Source organism: Anser cygnoides, chromosome 1, assembly GCF_040182565.1.
Source record: "Anser cygnoides isolate HZ-2024a breed goose chromosome 1, Taihu_goose_T2T_genome, whole genome shotgun sequence".
Classification (NCBI taxonomy): domain Eukaryota; kingdom Metazoa; phylum Chordata; class Aves; order Anseriformes; family Anatidae; genus Anser; species Anser cygnoides.
This window is the reverse complement of record NC_089873.1, coordinates 67285096-67307465: the sequence shown is the minus strand read 5'-3', so window position 1 is coordinate 67307465 and position 22370 is coordinate 67285096. Positions and strand designations below refer to the sequence as shown.

At 44.5% G+C, this 22370-nt stretch overlaps 1 protein-coding gene across 4 annotated transcripts; it reads right to left on the bottom strand.

The window, feature by feature from the left end:
* Window positions 1-1518: 1518 nt before the first annotated feature.
* USP18 (ubiquitin specific peptidase 18) lies at window positions 1519-18796 on the bottom strand. 4 transcript variants are annotated; one of them, XM_048047318.2, is made up of 12 exons: window positions 18555-18796; window positions 17005-17046; window positions 15513-15702; window positions 14565-14661; window positions 13305-13450; window positions 11341-11420; window positions 10374-10520; window positions 8119-8214; window positions 5731-5901; window positions 4663-4794; window positions 4156-4205; window positions 1519-3611 (listed from the first exon to the last, which is right to left on the bottom strand). In XM_048047318.2, exons 1-12 carry the CDS (start codon window positions 18633-18635, stop codon window positions 3563-3565), a joined length of 1281 nt encoding a protein of 426 aa, XP_047903275.1. In that variant the 5' UTR covers window positions 18636-18796; the 3' UTR covers window positions 1519-3562. The 4 variants fall into 4 exon arrangements, with proteins under 4 accessions (XP_047903275.1, XP_047903333.1, XP_047903221.1 ...); XM_048047376.2 differs by having other exon boundaries at window positions 18648-18788; XM_048047264.1 differs by lacking the exon at window positions 17005-17046 and having other exon boundaries at window positions 18648-18778.
* Between the last annotated feature and the right edge of the window lie 3574 nt (window positions 18797-22370).

Below are 22370 nucleotides of genomic sequence, written 5' to 3'. Positions count from 1 at the left end.
ACCAATAACGAGCTCAGCCTCTTTCTGTATATAATGCTGTGGACAACCAGCAAATCTGTATCACCCTGAATTTTGTAAAGGGCAGGCAGCAGTGAAGAGGTCAAAGAGGAGCATGGTATTTAGAACTAGAGAAGTTAATCCTCTTCATCCTCAGAAATGCACAGTATCTAAGATCGTGTTTACTGTTAATTTTAATGTGACTTTTCATCATGGAAATCAAAAGGAAGGAGACAGACGTTTCATATCAAACTCAAATAGCTCAGATTTGATCCCACTCATCCTTGGGCTGTGTTTCAGAAAAGCAGTCCCGAGGCCCTGCTATGCTGGCAGCAGCAGCATGTGCATGTCGGGGAGCAAGTGGGAGCAGAAGTGTTGTGGCCAGTGCAGAGCCTGTGCCAGGGCTCCCAACATCTCCTCTTCTTCCTGATCAATCCACTGCATGCAGTGTGTGGCTCCACACCTGGTAAGAACTACAGGATGTGTTGATGCTGATCAAACCTGTGTTTGCTTTGTGCTGAGCAATGAAGCCTACCTGTCAGGTCCACAAGTTCCCCTGCCTATGGGTTGACCCCAGAGGTTGCTTCTTCCCCTCCCAGCCTCATGAACACAATGTTCAAGGCCAGCAGTGATATAGGGCAGCTGTAATTTTGGATCAGACAACGGTGAGAATAGACAAATCCTGTGAAAGAGCTGTGCAAAGCTCTACCTGGAACCTTCACTCTGTTTTGAGTGCTGCCTTTGAACCGAGGCCCCCACCCACAGTTCCTGCTCCCTGCCGCTTCCTTGAAAAGACTGCAGAAGAATGGTCATGGGCCAGAAAACCTCTAACCTCAGATGGCTCTGATTCAAGTTCAAATAGATTTATTATGATGATTGAAGCATTTCAACTGTCTAGACCTCAAGGACTTGCAGTGTTTGGGGACCCTTGGTTAGAGCCTGCCATGGCGAAGAGAATCAGTCTCAGTGTTTGTTGATCCAGGCCATGAACTTGGACAGTCCTGACGTGGGTACAGCGCTCATTTTACCACTTCTGCTCTGGGACCAGTACCACAAAGAGCACAGGGTTAGGGTTAGCTTAGGGTTACTGCAGGGTTATGGTAAACTGCTAAATCTCTCTGTCTTTACCAGACACAGCCTCTCTGCATGTTTAGAAAGCCAGCCAGTGCAGTCAAATCACATAGCATGTGTTGTCTCTTACAGCATCGCTGTTCTCCCACAGGTGTTCCAGCAGTTGATACAAAAATGTCCCCAAGGAGCCCTAATTGTTAGAAATACCTCACTGGGGCTTCCAGTATCAAAGGTGTAAGCTTTGTGCCCATTTCTGTCTACACCACATTTGGGACTTGACAGCTCCTGGCTTCCAGCACGTAAGAGAACACCACACTCACAGAAATGTCTGGTAGTGGGGTTGTGCTGTTGCTGGGGATAAGGCAAGCTAATAAGCAGTGGGAACTGAGTGGCCCTTACTGGGCAATTTATGATTTGAGGGAAAAACAGACCAAGAACAATCCAGAAAGCTTATTTTCTAGGGAATTTATCCCATCATGTTTTATTCAAAGAATAAAAAGCACAGATTTGTTTTTATTGAGAAACTAACTAAAAAGATTCTTAATACATCTAAACAATTCCTTCCCTACCAGGTGCCATACCTTTAAAGTCATGTATGATACACTTGAGGCATTTTTTTCATAAGCATAGCTTGTTTTTAAATTTCGGGTTATATCAAATCAGAAATGTTCTTTCAGTCTTTTGACATATTCTCAGTTTCTGGAATTAAACAGTCTTTCAGCTACTTCAGATATACAAAGTGATGGATAAAGCAGACCAGAACTTGATTTTCTTATTCACCAGTCACAAGGTATTTTAGAAGGAGTGTAAATCATTCCTGAAAGAGAACAGGCTGAAAACTCCTCATGCTGGTGATGAAGAATAGATTAGGATTTCTTAAAGCAGAATGAGGAGTGTAAGTACAACAGAGTTAAAGAGAATAATGGACCTTGCCAATACGGTGAAATAAATACCTGCTAGCTCATAATAATTTAATTCTACAGCTATGATCAAAACTGTTGATTTACCTTCCATATACCAACAGAAAACGGACATGATTCGGGACTTTCATCATAATCAAAAAAAAAAAAAGATTATATATAGCTTCTAAATAAATTAGTAATTTTTAAATGCACCCAGTCCCACAAAAATAGCACCCTTGTAAAGATACAGTCAAAGAATACTGCTAGGCTAGAAGGTACCTTCAGGTATCAAACTACGGGAATCACTGACCCTTTCACACTGTGGTAGGTCAAGACCTACCATGACGAGCGCTTTAAAAGCATTGTAACCAAACTTTTTAACTTTCCTCACAGATGAATCTTATGATGAGACTTTAGAACACCACTCTTCTGATTGCTGCGTGATACTGACCTTCCCTTCTAACTCTTCCTTTCTGCATTTTCCTTCCAGCTGTGTAGTCTTGCCAAGGGAGCACAGGCTCGACCAATAACACAAAATGACAGGATTCAACAGAAGATTTTAAAATGACTCACTTTTTTACAGACTTGCTCTCTACAGAATATTTTCTGCTTGGGGGACATTTCCACTGCATGGGCAGAGAAGGAAGGAAGAGAGCAAGACAATTCTTGCTGGCAAAGAGCTGAAGAAACACAAAAATTCCCAAAGTTCAAGCATATTAGGGCTTCTCATTTCTCCTCTTACCACATTTTATCAAGTGTATTGCACAAAATCAATAACTACCTTCAAAATTTCTGGATATCACTCTGAGTATTTTCCTCTATAGAGGAAAAAGAAGGAATAAAAATGCCTGATAGGCATGCTAAAACAATAATCATCTAAATAAACACATACAAACTCATCTCCCAAATCAGAACTACTACAGTAGCTCCTGATTTAAAAACACTTTATGCTGACACCAACTTTCAGTAACATCTCAATCCCTGCAGTGATACATTTCCTAGAAGGCTTTTACGAGCAAACATCACTGACGCATGTGTGATAAGGACCCCGGTCTCTGTTCCAATTGTTTCCTCAAGACTTTTGGGGTCCTCTCCCCATCATGCCAGCATCTAACAAGGCCTTAAAAGGGCAGAGTAAGCCTCAAGGTCACATGACCTTATGGCCATCATGGCTCTCTAGCCATAACATATGCCTTCTTGGAACATCATGAAGACTTTCAGGACAAAAGATTCCTCTGTATTGGAATCTAGGCATCAGCATTCAATAAACTGCTAAATCAGCAGAGACAAAGACTGACTTTACTATTATTTAAGAGGAAATTAATATATAGAATTACACAAATATCAAGGATACAGTAAATAAATAATCACATGACATGAAGGAAAAAAATTCTAGATGCAACAGCTCTTAGATCCTTTCTCCAGCTGAGTTTGTCCTCCATTTCCCTTATTAAAAAAAGGTGAAGACAGGTCATAGACTGAGTGCAGGTCTTTCCTGTGGAGCATTTTTACCCATCCATACTGGTACAGAGATGCTGAGCTTCATGGACCAGGAACAGCTTTCCAAAACACTCTGATACACCTGGATAAGCCTACTGGGGATGCTTTTTCATGTAAATCAAGAGATAGGCTGTTTGTCCCCTGTGGAAGATAAGAAAAAGCATAGCAAGGATGTTTGAAGATCTTGGTAATCTTAGTTGCAAGCAACCTCCCAGGTTTTCTCCTAGTCATCCTTTTTGAGATTTAGGTCAGCAGAAGTGGCTCTCCCCAGTGTTCCTACGGCAGCTTATAATGCTAACCCCCTGGCAGCGCTATAGCTTATAGGAGGAATTCTCTCTCTCCATGCTCATGGTCTTATGATGCATCAAAACACAAAGCATGGAGAAATCCTGACTGATGTACCTAACTTTAGTCAGGATCGAGGGCGGCACTGGTGACAATCATAAGTCACAATACCGCTCCTGCAGCCCCATTTGTGACTACTCATTAATCCTGCAGGCTCAAGGTACAGCCGTATACAGGTGTATCAAGTAACCAGATTGCAGCAATGCCCCTTCTACACTTCTGTATTCTCAGCTCATGCTAGGCAATATACAGTTGAAATAATTTGTTTTCCCTCTCTTTGCTACATCATTTTCCAGACCCCAGAGAGACATCGGGTAAAAACACAGAGGCTCTCACTTACCAGTTGAGGTCCGAATGTCCATATGTACATTTAACATCATCCCACGATACCTAAGGAAAAGCACACAAGATGAAGGTGGTAAAAACTCTTAATGGATGGGCATACAGTGACACAAGTACAGCAGTCCTCATGAGGGTGACACGAATCATACTTTCAAGAACTAAAAACATTGTAATAAAGCAGTTTATTACTCCTACTTATGAGGAAAATCAGTTCCTTTGCCTCTATTGAACATACATTAAACAGATCTAGAGTACATAACGTAGGGCATATGGTCAATGGCTGTTTCTGCAAAATGCAGACCAGAGCCTGAGGTCTTTTTTGTACAGAAGCTAGAGCCATTTTGCCCTTAGCTCAGAGTATGCTGTAGCAGAAGAACGAGGTGCACAAAGCTTTGCAGCTTCAGTTTTCTCTCCTGGTTCTCTTTTATCAGCAGTCAGTCAGACTAAATAACATCTGGAGGAGTGTCTGGAAAGCTACAAAGGAAATGTGGATTTGTGTCCTCACCTGACAAACGGTAGAATCATTGAAGCAATACCATTTGCATTCTGTGAGGCTTCGAATATAGGCACAGTAATGTCCAGAATTAGTTGATCCTGAATGAGCGACAACAGCAAAAATCTCATACCGCCAGGCAGCCTGTAAAGAGCCACAAAGAGTAATTTTCAGTGAAGCAGTTTTCATTTATTGCTGCTGAAGAAAATCAGCAGCCAGGACAGCAAGAATGTGCGTCTCATAAGCAAAAATGAGAAAGATTAGATCTGCCTAGAGTACCCTGCCTTTTATACTGTTACCCTCAGAGTTCTGCCCGCCTGCTCTGGACTGGCAGCCTCCCTGGAGGTCACAGCAATGTAGAAAAGGCAGTAGGACAGCAAAGAGGCAGTAAAGGGGTGACAAGGTGCTACGCTGCAGGCAGCACTGCACCAGCAAGGTTTTGCTGTTGCCACACTTTCCCTTGTTACTTCTTAGTAAGGCGAAGAGACCCACACTGTGGTAGATCACTCAGCTGCTTGGCAAAGCTGTTGTCTCCCTGCTAACTTCAACTCTGTGACAAACAATAACGTACAGGAAACCGCCAGGAGTGAAATTCCCCTGTCTTGGGCTGCCAACCTCTGCAGATGGTATGTCTGGGGCTCACTGAGGCTGTCTTGCCACAGAAGCTGAACCCCAAGTTGCCTCTCAGGCAACATCTGGATTTGGCCCATCCAAATCGACTGTGTTTAAGTATTTTGGTAGTATATTTAGACATAGAAGAAAAAAAGTTATGCTAACCATTCTCGGAAAAAGAAAAGGTTTTATTTCCATAAAGCCTGTTTTCTGTCCTAATGGCAGAAAGCTCCAGTTATGGTACCTTTGGTGATTTAATTTAAGCACAGAAACTTGAATAATGCCTGAAATAGCCAGAACCATGGGATGTGAGACAACTCCAGACACAGGTAAAGCCTGAGATGTACATTTCTAAGACAGATGCTTTGAATTGAGGTGAGCACTGGTCTGATCTCAAACTTTATCAAACTTGAGCAAAGGGAAGAAGAAAATCTACCTCTTTCAGAGAAGGCATTGGGTGTATCTCACCTTTTCACTGCCATGTGCTTGGCTCTGCTGTTCTGTCAAGACTGCATTGAAATCAAGTTCTTGTGGGAATGGCAGACAGTGACTAAGTTTGTAGACATTGGTTGATCTTTCAAAGCAGAAGCGCTTTAGGTGTATGGTCAGGGTCTGTGGCAGATGTACTAGCTTCATGCTCTGTAAAGCAATAAATAATGCGATTTAAAACCAAGGAGCAAACCCAGGGGAGCTTGGATGGAAACAGCCATTACCACCAAGCGAATGTAGCACAGGGAGCAGCTGGTGCTACAGTGAATGAAAACCAACTGCACTGGACAGCAGGTGCCAAACCTTAGTAGCCCATCTATGCAGAGGAGACATACATGTAATAAAGCTGTGATGACCTAGTTTCTCAACTTCAGCATGATCAACGCTGAGCTTTAGGTGTCTCATGGGCTGCTTCATTTCTCATCTGCTTTCCCAGCTTCAGGTTGGTAGCACTCCCATACCTGTTCCCTCAGATCACTGACCCATGGACTGGAAGATGATGGTGCTAAAGACTGTTTAGGCAACCAAAGCAGCCACAGCATATAATACAGATGGTGCAGCATGCTAGACAGCTGCCACAGCCAGCAGGCTGTTTCTACACTGGAGTGCTGCAATGTCTGGCTATAGGCTCTTCAGAAGGGACAGGCAGCACAGAAAGGGTGGTGTTGTGGCTCTCTATACTAAAGAGTGTTTTGATGTTGTGGAACTTGAGGCTGGGAATGATAAGGTTGAGTCCCTATGGGTTAGGATCAGCAGGAAGACCAAAAAGGCAAGCATCCTGGTGAGCGTCCGTTATAGACCGCCAAACCAGTAGATGAGTGGTTGGAAAGCTGCCTGGCGGAGAAGGACCTGGGAGTACTGGTTGATAGTCAGCTGAATATGAGCCAGCAGTGTGCTCAGGTGGCCAAGAAGGCCAACAGAATCCTGGCTTGTAGAAGAAGCAGTGTGGCCAGCAGCTCTAGGGAAGTGATTGTCCCCCTGTACTCGGCTCTGGTGAGGCCGCACCTCGAGTACTGTGTTCAGTTTTGGGCCCCTCGCTACAGGAAGGACATCGAGGTGCTCGAGAGAGTCCAGAGAAGGGCGACGAAGCTGGTGAGGGGTCTGGAGAACAAGTCTTATGAGGAGCAGCTGAGGGAGCTGGGATTGTTCAGCCCGGAGAAGAGGAGGCTCAGGGGCGACCTTATCGCTCTCTATAGGTACCTTAAAGGAGGCTGTAGCGAGGTAGGGGTTGGTCTGTTCTCCCACGTGCCTGGTGACAGGATGAGGGGGAATGGGCTAAAGTTGTGCCAGGGGAGGTTTAGGTTGGATATTAGGAGGAACTTCTTTACTGAAAGGGTTGTTAGGCATTGGAATGGGCTGCCCAGGGAAGTGGTTGAGTCACCATCCCTGGAGGTCTTTAAGAGACGTTTAGATGTAGAGCTTAGTGATATGGTTTAGTGGAGGACTTGTTAGTGTTAGGTCAGAGGCTGGACTCGGTGATCTTGGAGGTCTCTTCCAACCTAGACGATTCTGTGATACACCATGAAAACTGGACATGTTCAGAAGGAATTTCTCTCTTGAACATCTTGTCTGTGAAGATTACTTTGAGTTGTTTTGCTGTCTGCTGGGTTGGCTTATTCTTCAGTGGCAAGATAGCTGATGTGTTCATCACTTCCTTAAACCTGAGCACCACAACACCACCAATAAATAGATAAGGTCTTGGGCACGTGGGTCGATAGGCAACCACAGAGCCTGGTGAGGAGAGGCAAGCCAACATCCTTGTGACATGGTCAGCAGAGTTCTGTGGAGGATGCCAAGCTGACAGCTCACTCCTCCCAGCACTGCCTTTGCTGATATTACTGCTGCTACCACCAAGACATATGTATGCACCGTGGCCTAGGAGGGCAACCCACTCCTGAAAATATTGTGTAAAGTCCCCTCCAAGTCTTGAGCTGAGGTACTCTCCCCTACACATCTCTCTCTTCAACGTGCTTGTCTCTTCATGAAACAGCTAATTCATCTGCTGGCAGAGACCAATACTGTAAGTGCAAATCCCAATGGAGAGCAGGGGAGAAAACAAATCACCCTACGGTATCCTACTCTTAAGGGTATGCACAGCACCAGTAGCATATTCTCGTCTAACCCTAGGTGACTTCTATTAAAACCCAGGAAAGCATTCTTTTGTCACTAGAGCTACATTCACAGCACAGATCTTCCTAATCAGAAAGATGCACATGGCTTATACCTAGCTAGTGCTGCCATGCAGGCAAATCTTTAGGTTGCTCATCTCCTCTTAAATTTATATGGTTCAGTCCTTTCTCCACCCTTCCCAGTCCTACAGGGAGTTCTGGGTATAAGAAACATACAGGGAAATACTTCTCTGATTACCTGCAGAAAAGGCGTTTTCTTATCACAGTATTCACAGAAACACATGTTGTGACCAGTCAACTCTTCTGGATGGAAAAAGCATTGCAGACAGTCCTCCTGAGAAGACAGAGGAGATTTCGTTCGGTTGAATTCCTTCAAGCCAGATTTCTATTTCTACTTTGTTTCACAGGGTACATGCAAACAGCAAAGCTACAGAAGGCCTATTTTATTCAAAGGACAAAAGAATGCAAAATACTTTTCTTTATCATGAATTAGAGTGAAATCAAGTACTGCTAGTTGGATTTTTCTGCTCGTTTTTCATGTTAAAAAGCAGATTTTGCCTGCCTTGCTTTCTTCTGATTTGTATACTATAAGTTAGGCTCCTTCTTGAACAACTACACAAGCAGTTAGAAAATGTGACGCGTTCAGTGATCCATACACTAAGCAGCAAGTGGCACTGTAAAACATGCTAGTCACAGTAGCATTAACACATTCAATTTTTTAACCAAACAAAACAGGAGGAGGATTTGGTCATGTCAGCCCATACAGGTACTTCAGTTTTCCTTTTTTGTTTAACTTGAGCTCTAACAGCACAGTTTATTTTGTTTTCCTGCACACAGGAGAGTGACAGAAGCAAAATCACCTTTATTCTTCTAAATACAAAGATGGAATTCAGGAAGGAAGTTTGCAGGAAGAAGACTTACTGGGTATGAAGACTGGCTAAGGCAGAGCAGGGAAGTTTAACCAAATGCAGAAAATTAGACTGGTGGACCTTCTGACCCATCTGTTTATAAGAGACTTGTGACATTAGATGTCTTAATTTCCAAAAGGCCCTGCTTAAGATACATTAGGACTGGAAACTCTCATTTAGCACTTAACCTCCAAAACCAAAGAGCCTTTAAGTTGGGACACCCAAAACCAAGAGATTCAAAGTCACTAGTGACTTTTGAAAATTATCTTCATTAAGCCACAGTTCTTTATCTTCCACCATCTGAAGTCAGCAAACAAATGACTGCAAAGCTTCCCTTTATACAGTGATCCTCGTATTATAAGTGACTATACAGTCACAGTCAGACTATACTGACTAGGCATTCACGTATGTACACATGCCTACACATACACTCTGTGCCAAATCACTTCTGTTGCAGCGTGACCAGATGTCCCATACAGGCCAGGACAGTCCTAACACAGACACTTGTCCCATTATGCCAACATGGGAAAGAATATCTTCTTTGTATCAACAAAAATATCCCCAAAACATCAACAAAGTAACACCAACAGAAATACACTGTTCTAGCTCCAACTTTAGAATGAGTATGTTTGAGAAATAGTTGTGCAGCTTTCACTCAGGACACACATTACACCCTATCTCCCTTTTCATACTCTAGCCCTGAGAGGTCACCTGTTCTTACCCTTGCATTGGGTAAAAGTGAGGCTAGATCCCAGATTAAGTCCTTACCCTATATTCTAGCCCAATGCAAGACCATAACCCCACTGTGCAGCCTGGTACTGGATCATCCCCACCACCATGTTCATTTTCTTTAAATTTGACAGTGGTATATTGTGGCAAACACCCTATAAACAATCAGCTCCCTGTGTATCCCCTCTTCCCTAGCTCTGGGTGTTACATCATGTGGTGTTTCAAAAGCACCAAAAAATTAGTATACTGCATTGCACAAAAAAGGCACTGATGCATGAGTGTATTTTACACCTATTTAAAAGCCTCAGAGGTTCTGAAGGAGGTTCCTTTATCTTGGAACAGTACAAAGTAGTCAGAATAAGGTTCAGTTGTCCACTGAAGCTGAAAACATCCACTCCCTATTTGTTGCAGTACCCACACTGCCACCAACACTGCTCTATCTGGATATTGAACAGCAGTACCAGTTTAACAGTAAAAAGGCACTACACTGGGCAAATGCAGTGTGTCTGGCCAAGGATTACAAGTTGTCTAGGGCACTTCACTGTGACAGCTAAGCTGTCACAGGTGTGCATCACTGTGTAAGTCTGAGTCTTATATTTAGTCAACAGTCTTCTCAAAAAGAACTTTCAAGGACTTGGATCTTCCAACCCCAAAATCGAACAGATTTTTTTGAGAAATTGAGAACCCCTCAAAACAAACAAGAAATGTGAATGGGAAAAGGTCACCTCAAAACCCCAGACAATCTGCAGAGATTCTAGATGAGTCCCAGGAAACACCAGTCCTGCAGGGAGAAGACTCCCACAGTGAATAGAGGAGAATCTCCTTCCTAAGGAAACAGTGCTGCCACTGATCTTACCAGCGTCTTCAGCATGTGGGAATTGGAATCCAACACTGGAAGTGGAAGGGTTAACATGTTGCTATTCCTCTTCATTTCAGAAGAGCATATCTGACAGGCCAGGTGCTCCTGTACGCAGATAGTGTACAAATCACTCAACTTTGTAACCTGGAGAGAGTAAACATAGCCAAAACATGGTTGGTGAAGAACACAACAAAGGTATTTCCCCCTGTGGGTGGGAAGGGCTGTGTGGGCATGTCACTTCACTCAGTGTCACTGCTTTAAGGCTTGAACCCAGATCTGACATTGACTTACGTGGACAGGGCACTTCCCACCATTTAAAGGAGAACAACTCCTTCCCCTCATCCCCTAGCAGAGGGAAGAGACGCATCCTATAATAAGAACGGACAGCTCAGTGTCTGCTTTAATGCAGTTTTATTGTTTTGTTTGGAATTGCAACAGGAGCCCATCTTCTGTATGAAGGGAACTGCGACACTGGCTTGAGGAAGAGTCACTTTTCTCTTATTTTACACAGCTCCCCTGGGAGGAACTGTCATATACATAATGTACTAACAGTGACTAATACTAATGAAATGCACATAGGTGACTTCAAAGAATGAAGAAACTGTGTCAAGACATGCCAACTAATGCTTACAGAAATTTGGGAAGTAAAGAAATGCGTGTTGAATAAATTTGGTGTTGCACAAAGATCAATCGTTTTGTTTATTAATAAACTCTCCCATTAGAAAGAAGACCCTGACACGCTCTAAAGATAGGATGAACAAAAGTTAACTGTGGTTCAAACTGATGAAGTCTATGAAATCAAGATTGTCCATTTGAAAGATGAGAGGGAAGATCCAGATGGGAGATAATTCCAAAAATTTCATAGGATAATTGACAATGGATGGGATTCTTCTTAGAGAAGCAGAAGAAACCGCACATGACAAAGGCTAAAGAGACTGGTGTTCATTTCAGTGACTGTCCTTACCAGGTCTTGGTCTTTCATCTGCCTCTTTACCAAGTTCCAGAGAGTCAGAAAGAGTTGGGCAGCATCATGTTGTATAAACACTGGACAAACAGAAAACACAACCTTGATCAGTATTATTGACAGCAGCAAGCACATGCTTCCCACAGATGGCAAAGGTAGACTCATTCTCCTTAACCCCATTAATCCATTGTCCTGTTCCATTGCCACCCTCCACCAGGGACAGAGCTCAGACTGGAGACAAGCTGTGGTGGCTTCATGTGACCTGAGCAGGCAGGGGGAAAATACGGGAGGGCTTGAGTGCCCCATTGTACAACCCAGCGCAAAAGGAATGTCCCTGTCACTAGACACAGAGCCTAGCGTATAACCAGTACCTACTGCAGGACAGGGCTTTGATGCCTCATTGAGTTGAGGGGTTGCATTTATTTGAGTCCGTCTTACAAGCAATACAGAGAAGCTTCTGTTTTCTTTCTCATCTTCACTACTCCACGATCTCCCCCAGTCCCTTGCTAAGGCTATTACACTCCTGAGTGATGAGACAAATGATATGGAGACCTATCCATACATCTCAAACACAGAATTGTACAAATTACTTAATTCCTACCCAGGGATAAAGCATACAATTCCCATGCAAGAAGCCAAGGATGATACAGTAATGTTATGCTTTGGCTTTCCACTCTGGCTAAACTGGCATATTCAGAACCAAAGATGGTGGGATACAGCTCAATGAATGGGTTGCTATAAAATCTCTCAAAAGAGAATTACTTCAAAATTCAACTCAGGGAAACAAATCCATGTCCATGAATACAAAGAACTAGTGTTCTCAGCCCATGAGGAACACAAGATCTGGGAACTGGGCAAAAACTACACATGGTTTAGCAAAACCTTTATATTTCTGGACTACCTGTATGCTTGATAACAGGTGAAACAAATTTTGTGGAATAATTCAACACCCTGAGATGGAAGTGCTTTCAACTTCCCTGAAAGTCTGCAAGACTTGCCAAAGGTATTGACTTCAGCTGGTTTCTGTTAAGATTACAGGCATCCCTGAACAAAGAAATCTCAGAAAATACACCTTTTCTCATGTCTACTAGCACATCTGTTATCCATGCAAAGTACCACTTGCCAGGATATATAACTTTATGAACCACACCTGAATTTTAAGGACAAAGTGTCAAGCTTTACAAGCTCTGTTTGGGCATCTCTCTTTAACTGAAAGAGAAAAGGCAGAATGCAGAGCCATTCAGTCTCAGGTGGAATTATATAAACAGAAATACATTAGCTCATGTTCCCACTTCACATAGATCTGGGCTGGCTACTGTCTTGTCCCTTTCAGTGCTGCCCTGTTTTGTCTTTTATAAGATAAAGATCAGGGCATTTGTATGCAAACTACCATCTTTATTTGTACACATAAACAGACCCTCAGTATCACATCCTCACTGGTCACCTGTGCATTCAACAATCTCTCTCCTTCAGGCCCATGTCTGGGTGGGAGGGTAAGCCAGCAAATTCTTCTCTTAGCATTTATAACAACAAACAAGAAAGGGATCCTTGGGAAATTGGGTGAGCTCAGTAACGTTTCCACATGAACCCTTCATTCTAATAAGAAATACTATCTGTTTCACTGTTACCATATCAGTACTGTAAGACAAATCAAGCTGTAAGCTGTCCAGCCTATGCTCTGCACAGCCCTTTCATTCTCTCCAGCATAAATAGCTGAGTCTTCTCATCCTTTGGACATCAGCAAGGTTATCTGGCAGGGCTTTTTTTTCCCCTTCTTCAGAAGTAAGACAGCACCTCACTCACAACTGGGAGACAGCTATAAAGAGCACTATGTCATCAGCTACCTATTCCTTATGTTTCTGAATCCCTGAATGAGATGACAAAGTCTGCACTGCTTGCTAGTGCTTGAAAACTAATATCCCCAGTCTGCGGAAAGAGGTAGACATGAGAGGGGGGTTGCTTACTATTCACTCTGTGTGTTGAAAGACACATAGCAAGATCTATGGGAGAAACAGCTTTCTGCTTGCCAGACTGCATCTTCTCCAACAGCAAAAGCATTTGGTATGGGACATTATTCCTTTTCAATGAAGCATATGGGGGCACCGTGATCCTATAAAGAGAAGAAGTAACACGAATGGTAATCAAGCAGCACAATGGAGAAGTATTAGACACCACACCTGAAGGAGCAGAGGTGTATGGCACAGATAGCAAGCAACTCCAGAAGAATCAGAATGGGCACATTTTTAGCAAAAGAAGGAAAAAGGGAAAGCACCCATTCCCTGTTCTTCTGCACAGCCTGGGGGGAGGACGTAGAAGAAGGTAGATGTGGGAAAGGTGTTTTTAGTCTGCTTTTAGTTTGTCACTATTCCAGTCTGCTAGAGATAGAAAATAAATTATATTAATCTCCCTATGCTGAGTCTGTTTTGCCCGTGACAATATTGAGTGATTTCCCTGTCTTTATCACAACCCTTGAGCCCTTTCCATTGCATTTTCTCCCCCTTTTCCTTTGAGGAGGGGGAGTGAGAGAGCAGCTGTGGTGGAGTTCAGCTGCATACCAGGGTAAAACCACCATATCCATTTCCGAATAAGAGGCAAACTGAGCAGGACTTGAAGTGCCTTCCATGCTCTAGAAGCAACGTTAGTTACAGCTGTTTTCAGAGCTGCTCTTGCCTCCCACCTATTCTTTCCTTCATTTTCAACATACCCCTAAAATTTCATGGACAGGTATATCATAATGCTTGTATTTCAACCATATGCCAACTGGGAATCTCTTTATCCTCTCTAAATTTATTGCAGTCAACAGTTTTTTTTCTGAGCCTTTCTTCAAATAACAATGGTAACCTACAGCCTACATTACTTAGCTTTGCCCATTCATGACATTTATCTTCTATGCATGCCTGTAACTTTTCTTCTTCCCCCTCTGCACACTGGTGAGTGTTGGAAGAGTGAGGTACAAGTCATAAAGGCTCCGTTCAGGACTGCAGCATTCTGATGTGCAAACATCACAGGAATGAAAGATGACTAACGAGTCAGACTGCAGCCTCTACCTTTGTAGGCTCTAGTCTGTACAAGAGAGGCACAACACGCAGAGACCTTGCTGAGTCAGCTGAAAGCACCTAACACTCCTGATGAGCCAATCCTTCAAATGTACCTCCCACACAAACAAGGCACAGAGACAACAGTGCAACAGGAAAGCTATCTCAGGTAGTTCAAACAGGTGGTACCTTCGTAGTATCCTAGTGAAGTGTATGTTCATGAGGAACACTTGGAGTAGAGAGTTCAGACAGCAGGTCTGCCCAATGTTGTAAAGTCCAACAGCTCCTGTAGGCACAGAAAAGAGGAAGTGAGTTCAAAGATAGGTACAAGAAAAGAAAATGAAAATCATTTAAGGGATGGTAAACTCCTTTTTGTACATATTCACCCATCCAGTGCACAAGTCCAACATCTTGCTCAGACCTTAGAGAGGGTTCAGCCTACGTTCAAGTAGATAACATTTACTTTTGTTTGGCAACTGACAGGAAAAATCCAAGTAAGCAAGGATCCTGATACTCAGATGTCTTTTTTTTTTTTTTTTGTCTCAGTTTTGAAGAAAGGAACTAGCCTGAGAGAAGTGGAAAAAGTCAGCTAGAGCTGTTCACACTGCATACAAAAGAAATGGATATTACTAATATCGCTTTGGGGCACAGAAATTACAATCAGAAATTCTGAAGTCATCACCAAAGAGAGAGAGAGGGTATGGAACAGAAACTCAGAACAACTGAATTGCATACAGCTAGTGGTAATGAGGGATATATCTGAGACAGAACAGCATGTACACCTGAAATACTGATGACACCCTTTGGGAGGCCAATCTAGTGATGCAGCAGAATAACCAGGACCTCGTCCGTGGCTTAGCAAATCTCGAAGCAATGCTGGCTGTGTTTGGAAAGAGGACAGCATCTAGGTGTTTTCAGCTGTAGTAACCAAAATGAGGACTTCAAAGGGGAGAAAGCGCTGAGATCCTCATATAAGCCCTTCTCAAAAAACAAAATGGTTACTTGGCAGTACAAAATGAGAATCACCTGCATATTCCTCAGCAAAGAGGTAAAGAAGATGAAGCCTAAGGACAAAGAATGGAACAGAAGGCACTACAGACAGAAAATATGAGTGAAAAATAGGCAAAGCTTTATTACCATTTTTTAAGTCTGCCACACCAAAGACTAATGGTAGCCTCTGGTCTTTAGTCTTCAGCTCTTTGTTTTCCTCTCTATCATCTTCTTCTTCTGCCTTCATGTTCTCACTTAGTGACATCTCTGGCTTTTTGCTCCTTTCTTGACGTCCACTTCTTTGGCCCATCAACAATACGGTACTATGACAGAAGGACTGCAGAAGGACACAGAAAAATGGGGAACACCCAGAAACACAAGATTTGTCTTTGTATTTGATATTTTCATGATGAAAAAGCTGAAATGTCAATAAAATTAGTATGATTACTGCAGTGACATTTGGTATGTTTGAATTAGTATAGATATAGTAGCTGTGCAGTATATCAGCAAGGTAAGAGACATGGAACTGGATGGCAACTGCACATCCTGTATTCCTTGTATGACTAAATAAATGGCCTTTCAATTCCACAGAAACAGCCCCACCTAACCTGGGAACTCCAGATATACCTGTTCAAGAAGATTTGGTGAATAAAATAATTAAAATTGTTCAAATACCAGATGATACAAAATTTTTCTGTTCAGTAAAAGCAATGCTTTAAAGCCTAAAGTACCCTAAGTATTCAAAGGGGCAAATTTCACCTTCTCTACCTTTTGATCTGATAAGAATTTGTGTTTTTTTCTGATTGGGCTCTTCTCTGCATTGTTTTTAAGTGCTCTAGTCACAGCTCTAGAGGGGCACCTTGGACTCTAATTTTTAAATGCATTTAAGCACCTAAGTATCATTTTTGTTTTACAATCCTTCAGGCAAAGGAACTGTTTAAGAGAACCATTATAATGCCTTGATTTTAAGGGGACTATTGAATGGACCATTATTCTGACAGTCTCTTATGACTCGGCTACTGGCTCTTTAAATAAAACTCAAAAAAAATCACTAAACTAAAGCAAAGTAATAATACTCAAGCAAAACAATATTATAAATGCTCCAATGCAATTAAACAAAAATGAAACATTTTTAAGAGCCCACATCCAACATGGAAACTGAATCAGAAAAAAATGGTATGCTTATATGCTTAGGGAAACATTCACAGAAAGAGAGAGAAAGAGAGGGAAGGAGAGGGAAGGAGAGGGAAGGAGAGGGGGAAGGAGAGGGCGGGAAGGAGAGGGCGAGAAAGAAGTCCCATATGCTCAGGAATCATTATTACACAAATACTGAACAGCATGTAAAATGAACCTGAGGCCACTCCAGGTGCAATAAGAATGAAGAAAAGCTACCAAGAAAGGGAAATTACCAAAAAATCCTGGTTTTGCTTTTCATGAAAAGAAATTTTTGTTTCAAAAGCTTGTTATTTTTCAGGTTGACTCTACCTAATAATGTTATATTTCAAAGTTTATGAAAAATTTATCATGGAAACTAGAAAACTAGAAATTATTTTTTCCCCAATTACCATTTTTAAGCTTAAGTATATTTTTCCCAACCATCCTTTATCAAAATTACTTTTGAACTCAAAGTGTCACATACCCAGATACACTGGATAACATCAAATTTGCTGAGAAGATTTATCTGGGAAAAAAAAGAAAAAAAAAATCAGGCATTCAAAGATAGATTCGAGAACATTGCTCTTTGTATTGAAAAGCAACAATTAGGATGGCTATGTGGGAAAAGTAAAACTGGATTTCAATTTCTTCTTCTGCAAAACACTCTGAACTCATGCTGCCTTTTCCCTGGGAAGCAATTTAACCAGGCATTCAGGTGTAGCTGGTGTAGTATCAGCAAAAGTAATACCCGCAGCCAGGGGGGACGCAGGAGGAGACAGAAAGGAGGGGAAATGGTCAGCAGAGGAGCTGAACAGCAGTGATGGTTGTGCTGGGGATGAGCAGAACTTGTAAAACACAGTTCTTGGTAGAATTAAGGGCAGGATGAACGAGCCAGCTCAGGGCTAAGAAGCTTTGGGTGATTTGAGAAATAGGTAGAAAGATAGTAGGGCAAGAAGGTGCAGGGGTCTACAGAGATGGCAGGATTTGAAGGATTTGGCTCTGCAGTTCAATGAAACTCTCCCCCAGGCACCCTGGCACCGCTAACAGGAACCCTGGGTTGGGAGCAGGGACGGGAACAGAACTTTCCAACCCTTACACAGAACCGCCTCGTTTCAGCTATAAAAAATACAGTATTGCTAAGATTTGCCATGACCTTCCTTTCCTGGCATAACTGTATAAAAAATCTGTTGCGTGGGCATGGGACTTGGGGAGCAAGCAAACCGATTTCTCCCCTCTCACTGGAAGAGCAGGGCCCCTTCTCAGTTTCCTTTGCAGACGAGGGGGATGGCTCAGTACCACTGCCCCAGCGCACGTGGCTTGGCCAAGCCAAGCGACCACGCTAACTACGGGCAGCAAAAAGGCGGCAGCGACGTCCGCCTTGCATCCTCCACCCCGTGATCAGTGAGCCCTCCTGCCCACCCTCTGCTCAGCCCAGCGTCCTCCATTTCGCTCTCGCTCCGCGCCAGGTCGCTGGCCTGAGGAGGGCCTCTCCGTCCCTGGTTGTCGGTCACTCTTTCCTAGCGTCGCCACTCCTTCCCCCTCACAGTTATCTCACAGGGCAGGCTGCCAAAGGCATGGACCTCAGCCCCGAGGAGACGGTGGCCCCCGGGTGCTCCCCAAAGAGTGGCTGTGGGGATGGGATGGATCCGAGCCCTTCACCTCCATGCTTCTCTTAGACACCACTGAAATAAGACTTTTCACTGTTCTGTTCAACTACGTGCTTGTCCAGCTCCCTTTTTAATATATTTTCATCCATTAAAGAATATTGGTTGAAACAGAAAAGAGAAACCATTCCGGCCACTACAAACGCCCATTACTCGCGCTCCCCTGACGGCATGCCCAATGCCCTAGCAGATTCACCAGCTCAAAAGTTATTTTCATCAGTTAAAAGAAATACAAATGACCAAGCTGACGCGGTAAGAGTTCAGAGTCACCAGAGCTCCGACTCGGTGCGTGCGGTCATTTAGCCGTCCACCCGCGGCTCGGGCTCCCCGACCCCGGCAAGCAGCCACAGAGCTCTCTCACACCTCCTACCTCGCGCGTTTGGAGCCTCGGCCGACCCTCAGCGACCCCCCGGAGCCGCGGGCGGACCCTGGGGGCCGGCACGGCGCACATCGCCCCGCTCACCTGCGGGCCGGCCGGGCCGAGGGAGGCGCTGCCGGTGCGGCTGCCGCGGCGGCGCTGCCTGAGGGAGACTGCGGGGAGGCGGCGGCGCCCCGCCGCCCTGCTCGCCGGCTGCGTCAGAGGGCAGCAGCGCCCACTGCGCCGCTTAGTTTTGATTTCCCGCTTCGCTCGGCCCAGGGACGGAAAGTGAAACTTCGCGGAGCCGATCGCTGCTCTCCCTTCTCGCCGCCAGGGGCGGCCCCGCGGCGGGCAGAGCCGTGAGATGGCGGCGGCTCGCCGACCCCGGACCCGTAGGAGAAGCGGGGCCGAGCTGCGCGGACACCGGGCTGGGACGAGACCCTGCCGACCCGGGGCCCCTCCGCTACCTCCCCATGCCAGGCTGAGCCTGCTTCGGTTGGGAAAGAGTGGGTTTCAATGGCACGGGGAGAAACTGAACTCTGTAGAAAGCAAGCTGTTCATCGTCTGTGGCTGCTCCTCAGGAGGTGTGTGCTGCCTGCACTTACAGCGTTCCTCACCTCACAAAACTTGGTGTTTGTTAGCACGGTGTTTGCTTCTTGTAGCAGCAAAAGCAACAGGAAAGCCAAACTCTTGTCAAGGCACAGAAGCAAGAAATAGCTTGTTTAAAATAACCCCAAGTAAGTCTTAGAGTAACTTACAGTAACTGTCTTAGAAACTTAACCCACCCTCCAACCTAAAAGCTTCAGGAATTTACTGCTTATGTGGGCTATGGTCCACAGTAGGATAGCTGAATGGCAGCACTGTGGTAAACAAAAATACCCCAGCAAACCCCTGTGCCACGCGATGTCTGGTTTCAACAAGGCCAAGGATGTCCGAACCAGCAGAAGTGCTTGGGTGGCTGCTCCTCTGGTGTGTGTCGGGATTCCTGGCCTTCCTCTTTCTGGCTGTCAGCAGGACAAACGGAGGGGCACAGCATGCCCTGGAAGGGGGCTTTGCTTGTTGGAGGATGGCCATCAGCCCAGCTTTGCTCCACATGAGGATGCAGGAGAGTTTAGAGCTGAGTGATGCTGCCCTGCAGAGCTCTGCTGACTGGAGAAATGGTACAGGTGAAGCAGGGGATACTGCTATGCATGTGAAATAGATGCAGTCTCTGGGACCCCAGAAGTGAGAGTCCCCTTGCGATTTGGCAGGGCATACCTGCCTACCCTTTATCCAGGAGCTCCAGCAGGCTGAGACAGCTGGACAGTCTTCAGAGAGGGCCAAACCCTCAACCATGCCTCTATCTCCGCCTGTAAGATTGGGTTGGCAATCCCCATTCCAATGAGGTAAAAGGTGTTGCTACCTTCCACAGGCTACAGGGAGCTCCTGAAGGCCTCTGTCTCCCTTTCTTTGCTTCCTAGAACCTCACTGGTGTCTTTGGTATGCCCCTTTACCCCTCAGGAAAGCCCCTTCTTTGAGCTACTAACAAACTGAATTTGCATGTGCTGTGCAAAAGCCTTCAGCTGTTGTTTTACTAATTTACTAAATTCAGTGGATGTTACAGAAGAAGAGAGAGACAAAGAAGGGAAGGAAGGAAGAAAAGAGAGAAAGGAAGGAAGGAAAGAAAGAAATGGTGAGGAAAACCATGGCTTAATGTAGCCCTGCCTTGCAGGCTTCTTCCTGTGTAATAAAATATTTCACAGTTAGAGCCAGCACAGCTGCTGAGGAGTCAGAGCTCCTCAGCTATGGCAGCACTGGCAGTAAAAAGCTTCCTGACCCGCCACACAGACATATATGGGTAGCTGTAGAGGCTGCAGGCAGAAGATTACAAATGACTCAGCATCTTTCTTGTGGCCCAGGTGGAGCCTGTTGGGAATGATTTAGTGGTGTTCACTTTCTATTCCTAGCTTGCGTGGAGTCTGCCTGATAGTAAGGAGGAAGAGAGAAAGAAATGTGAAGCTATAAATTGCCTAGAGACAGGTAAACCACCTAAGCAGATTGCAGATTGACGCCAGAGGTTCAATAGGAGCTAGGTCTGACAGATCTGCATAAACCAGTGAGGAAGTGTGCAGGTGACATGGCTTTTGGTAATGATTCCTGTGGGATCCTGGGTACTAGATTAAGAGGGCATATGTCTTGTTTAAGAATATTTTAAGGTTTGCCTGTGGAATCTGGTTGTGACACTCCACTTCCAAAATGGGTATTGGGCAGAAATCTGAGCCTGGAAGATACTTTGAAAAAAGCTGCTTGCTTCTGATAACTGCCACAGAACTTCTACAGTAGATAAAATAATCCATAAAATAGATAATCAGGATGTGATTTAAAAAGCACTCAGGGAGTTAGGAACTCCACCCCCATTGTTTCAGAACACATGAAGTACTCTGCACTGGATCAGTAACTTCAAGTTCTTCATTGCATCAATTTCAGTAGTTTTTCAAGGAAGAGGGCAAGCACTTCCTCTGCCATTTTTCTTTGTCACTTTTTTTTTTGTCTTTAACTGTGTTTCATGTGCAAAATTTCCTGTTTCTGGTTTTGGTCCCAATTCAGGAAAGAACTTTGAGGAAAGCCATTTAAGAATCTAAATACCATCAGTTTGGGTTATACTTAATCATATTGTTTCAATTTAAGTACGTAAGCAAGTATATCATGAATAGGGATATTCTTCTAAACAGAGGCATTTCTGGTACTCCGTAAGTACCTAGTTTATTTTAATGATTTAGATAATTAAATGCATGCAATGCATATAGCACGTACAAGTTTTATGTGACATACTGCAAACTGTAACTGCCAACAGAAATAGAAATCACAGAATATCCTGAGCTGGAAGGGATCAATCTCTACATGAGGAAGATCACAGAATCACAGAATAGTTAAGGTTGGGAGGGACCTCTGGAGGTCATCTGGTCCAAACCTCCAGCTCAAACAATGCCACCCAGAGCAGAGATCACTCTGGATGGCCGCACAACCCGCTGGCACATTGACCATTCCTCCCAGTCTTGTGTCATCTGCAAATTTGCTAAGGGTACACTTTGTGTACAGTTCTGTTCAACATTTTCATTAATGATTTGGATGATGCTGCCATCCAGAGAGACCTGCCTTGGCAGGCAGGAGAAATGGGCTAACAGAAGCTCATCGAGTCCCACAGGGAGAAGTGCAGAGCCCTGCCCCTGGGCAGGAACAGCCCCAGGCACCAGGACGTGCTGGGGGCTGCCCAGCTGGAAAGCAGCTTGGCAGAAAAGGGCCTGGGGGTCCTGGTGGGCACCAATTGGACGTGAGCCAGCAACGTGCCCTTGGGTAACACTAAGCTGGGCTGCATTAGGGCAGAGCATTGCCGGGAGGTCAGGGAGGTGATCCTTCTCTACTCGGTATTGGTGAGGCCACACAGGGAGTCCTCTGTCTGCTGCTGGGCTACCCAGCATGAGACACATGGAGATACTGGAGAGAGTCCCGTGAAAGGATAGTTAGGGACTAATGAAAGGCTGTGACAACTGGAACTATTTAACCTGGAGAACAAAAGGCTCAGGGAGGATCTTATCAATGTACATAAATACCTGAAGGGAGGGTGCAAAGAAGATGGAGCCAGGCTCTTTTCAGTGGTTTCCAGTGACAGGTCAAGAGGCAATAGATACACACTGAAACAGAAGGTTCCATCTGAATGTTAGGAAACTTTTTTATTGTGCTGGTGACAGAGCACTGGCACAGGTTGCCCAGAGAGGTTGTGGAGTCTCCCTCTTTGGAGATATTCAAAAGCCACCTGGACATGGTCCTGGTGACTGTGCTCTAGGTGTC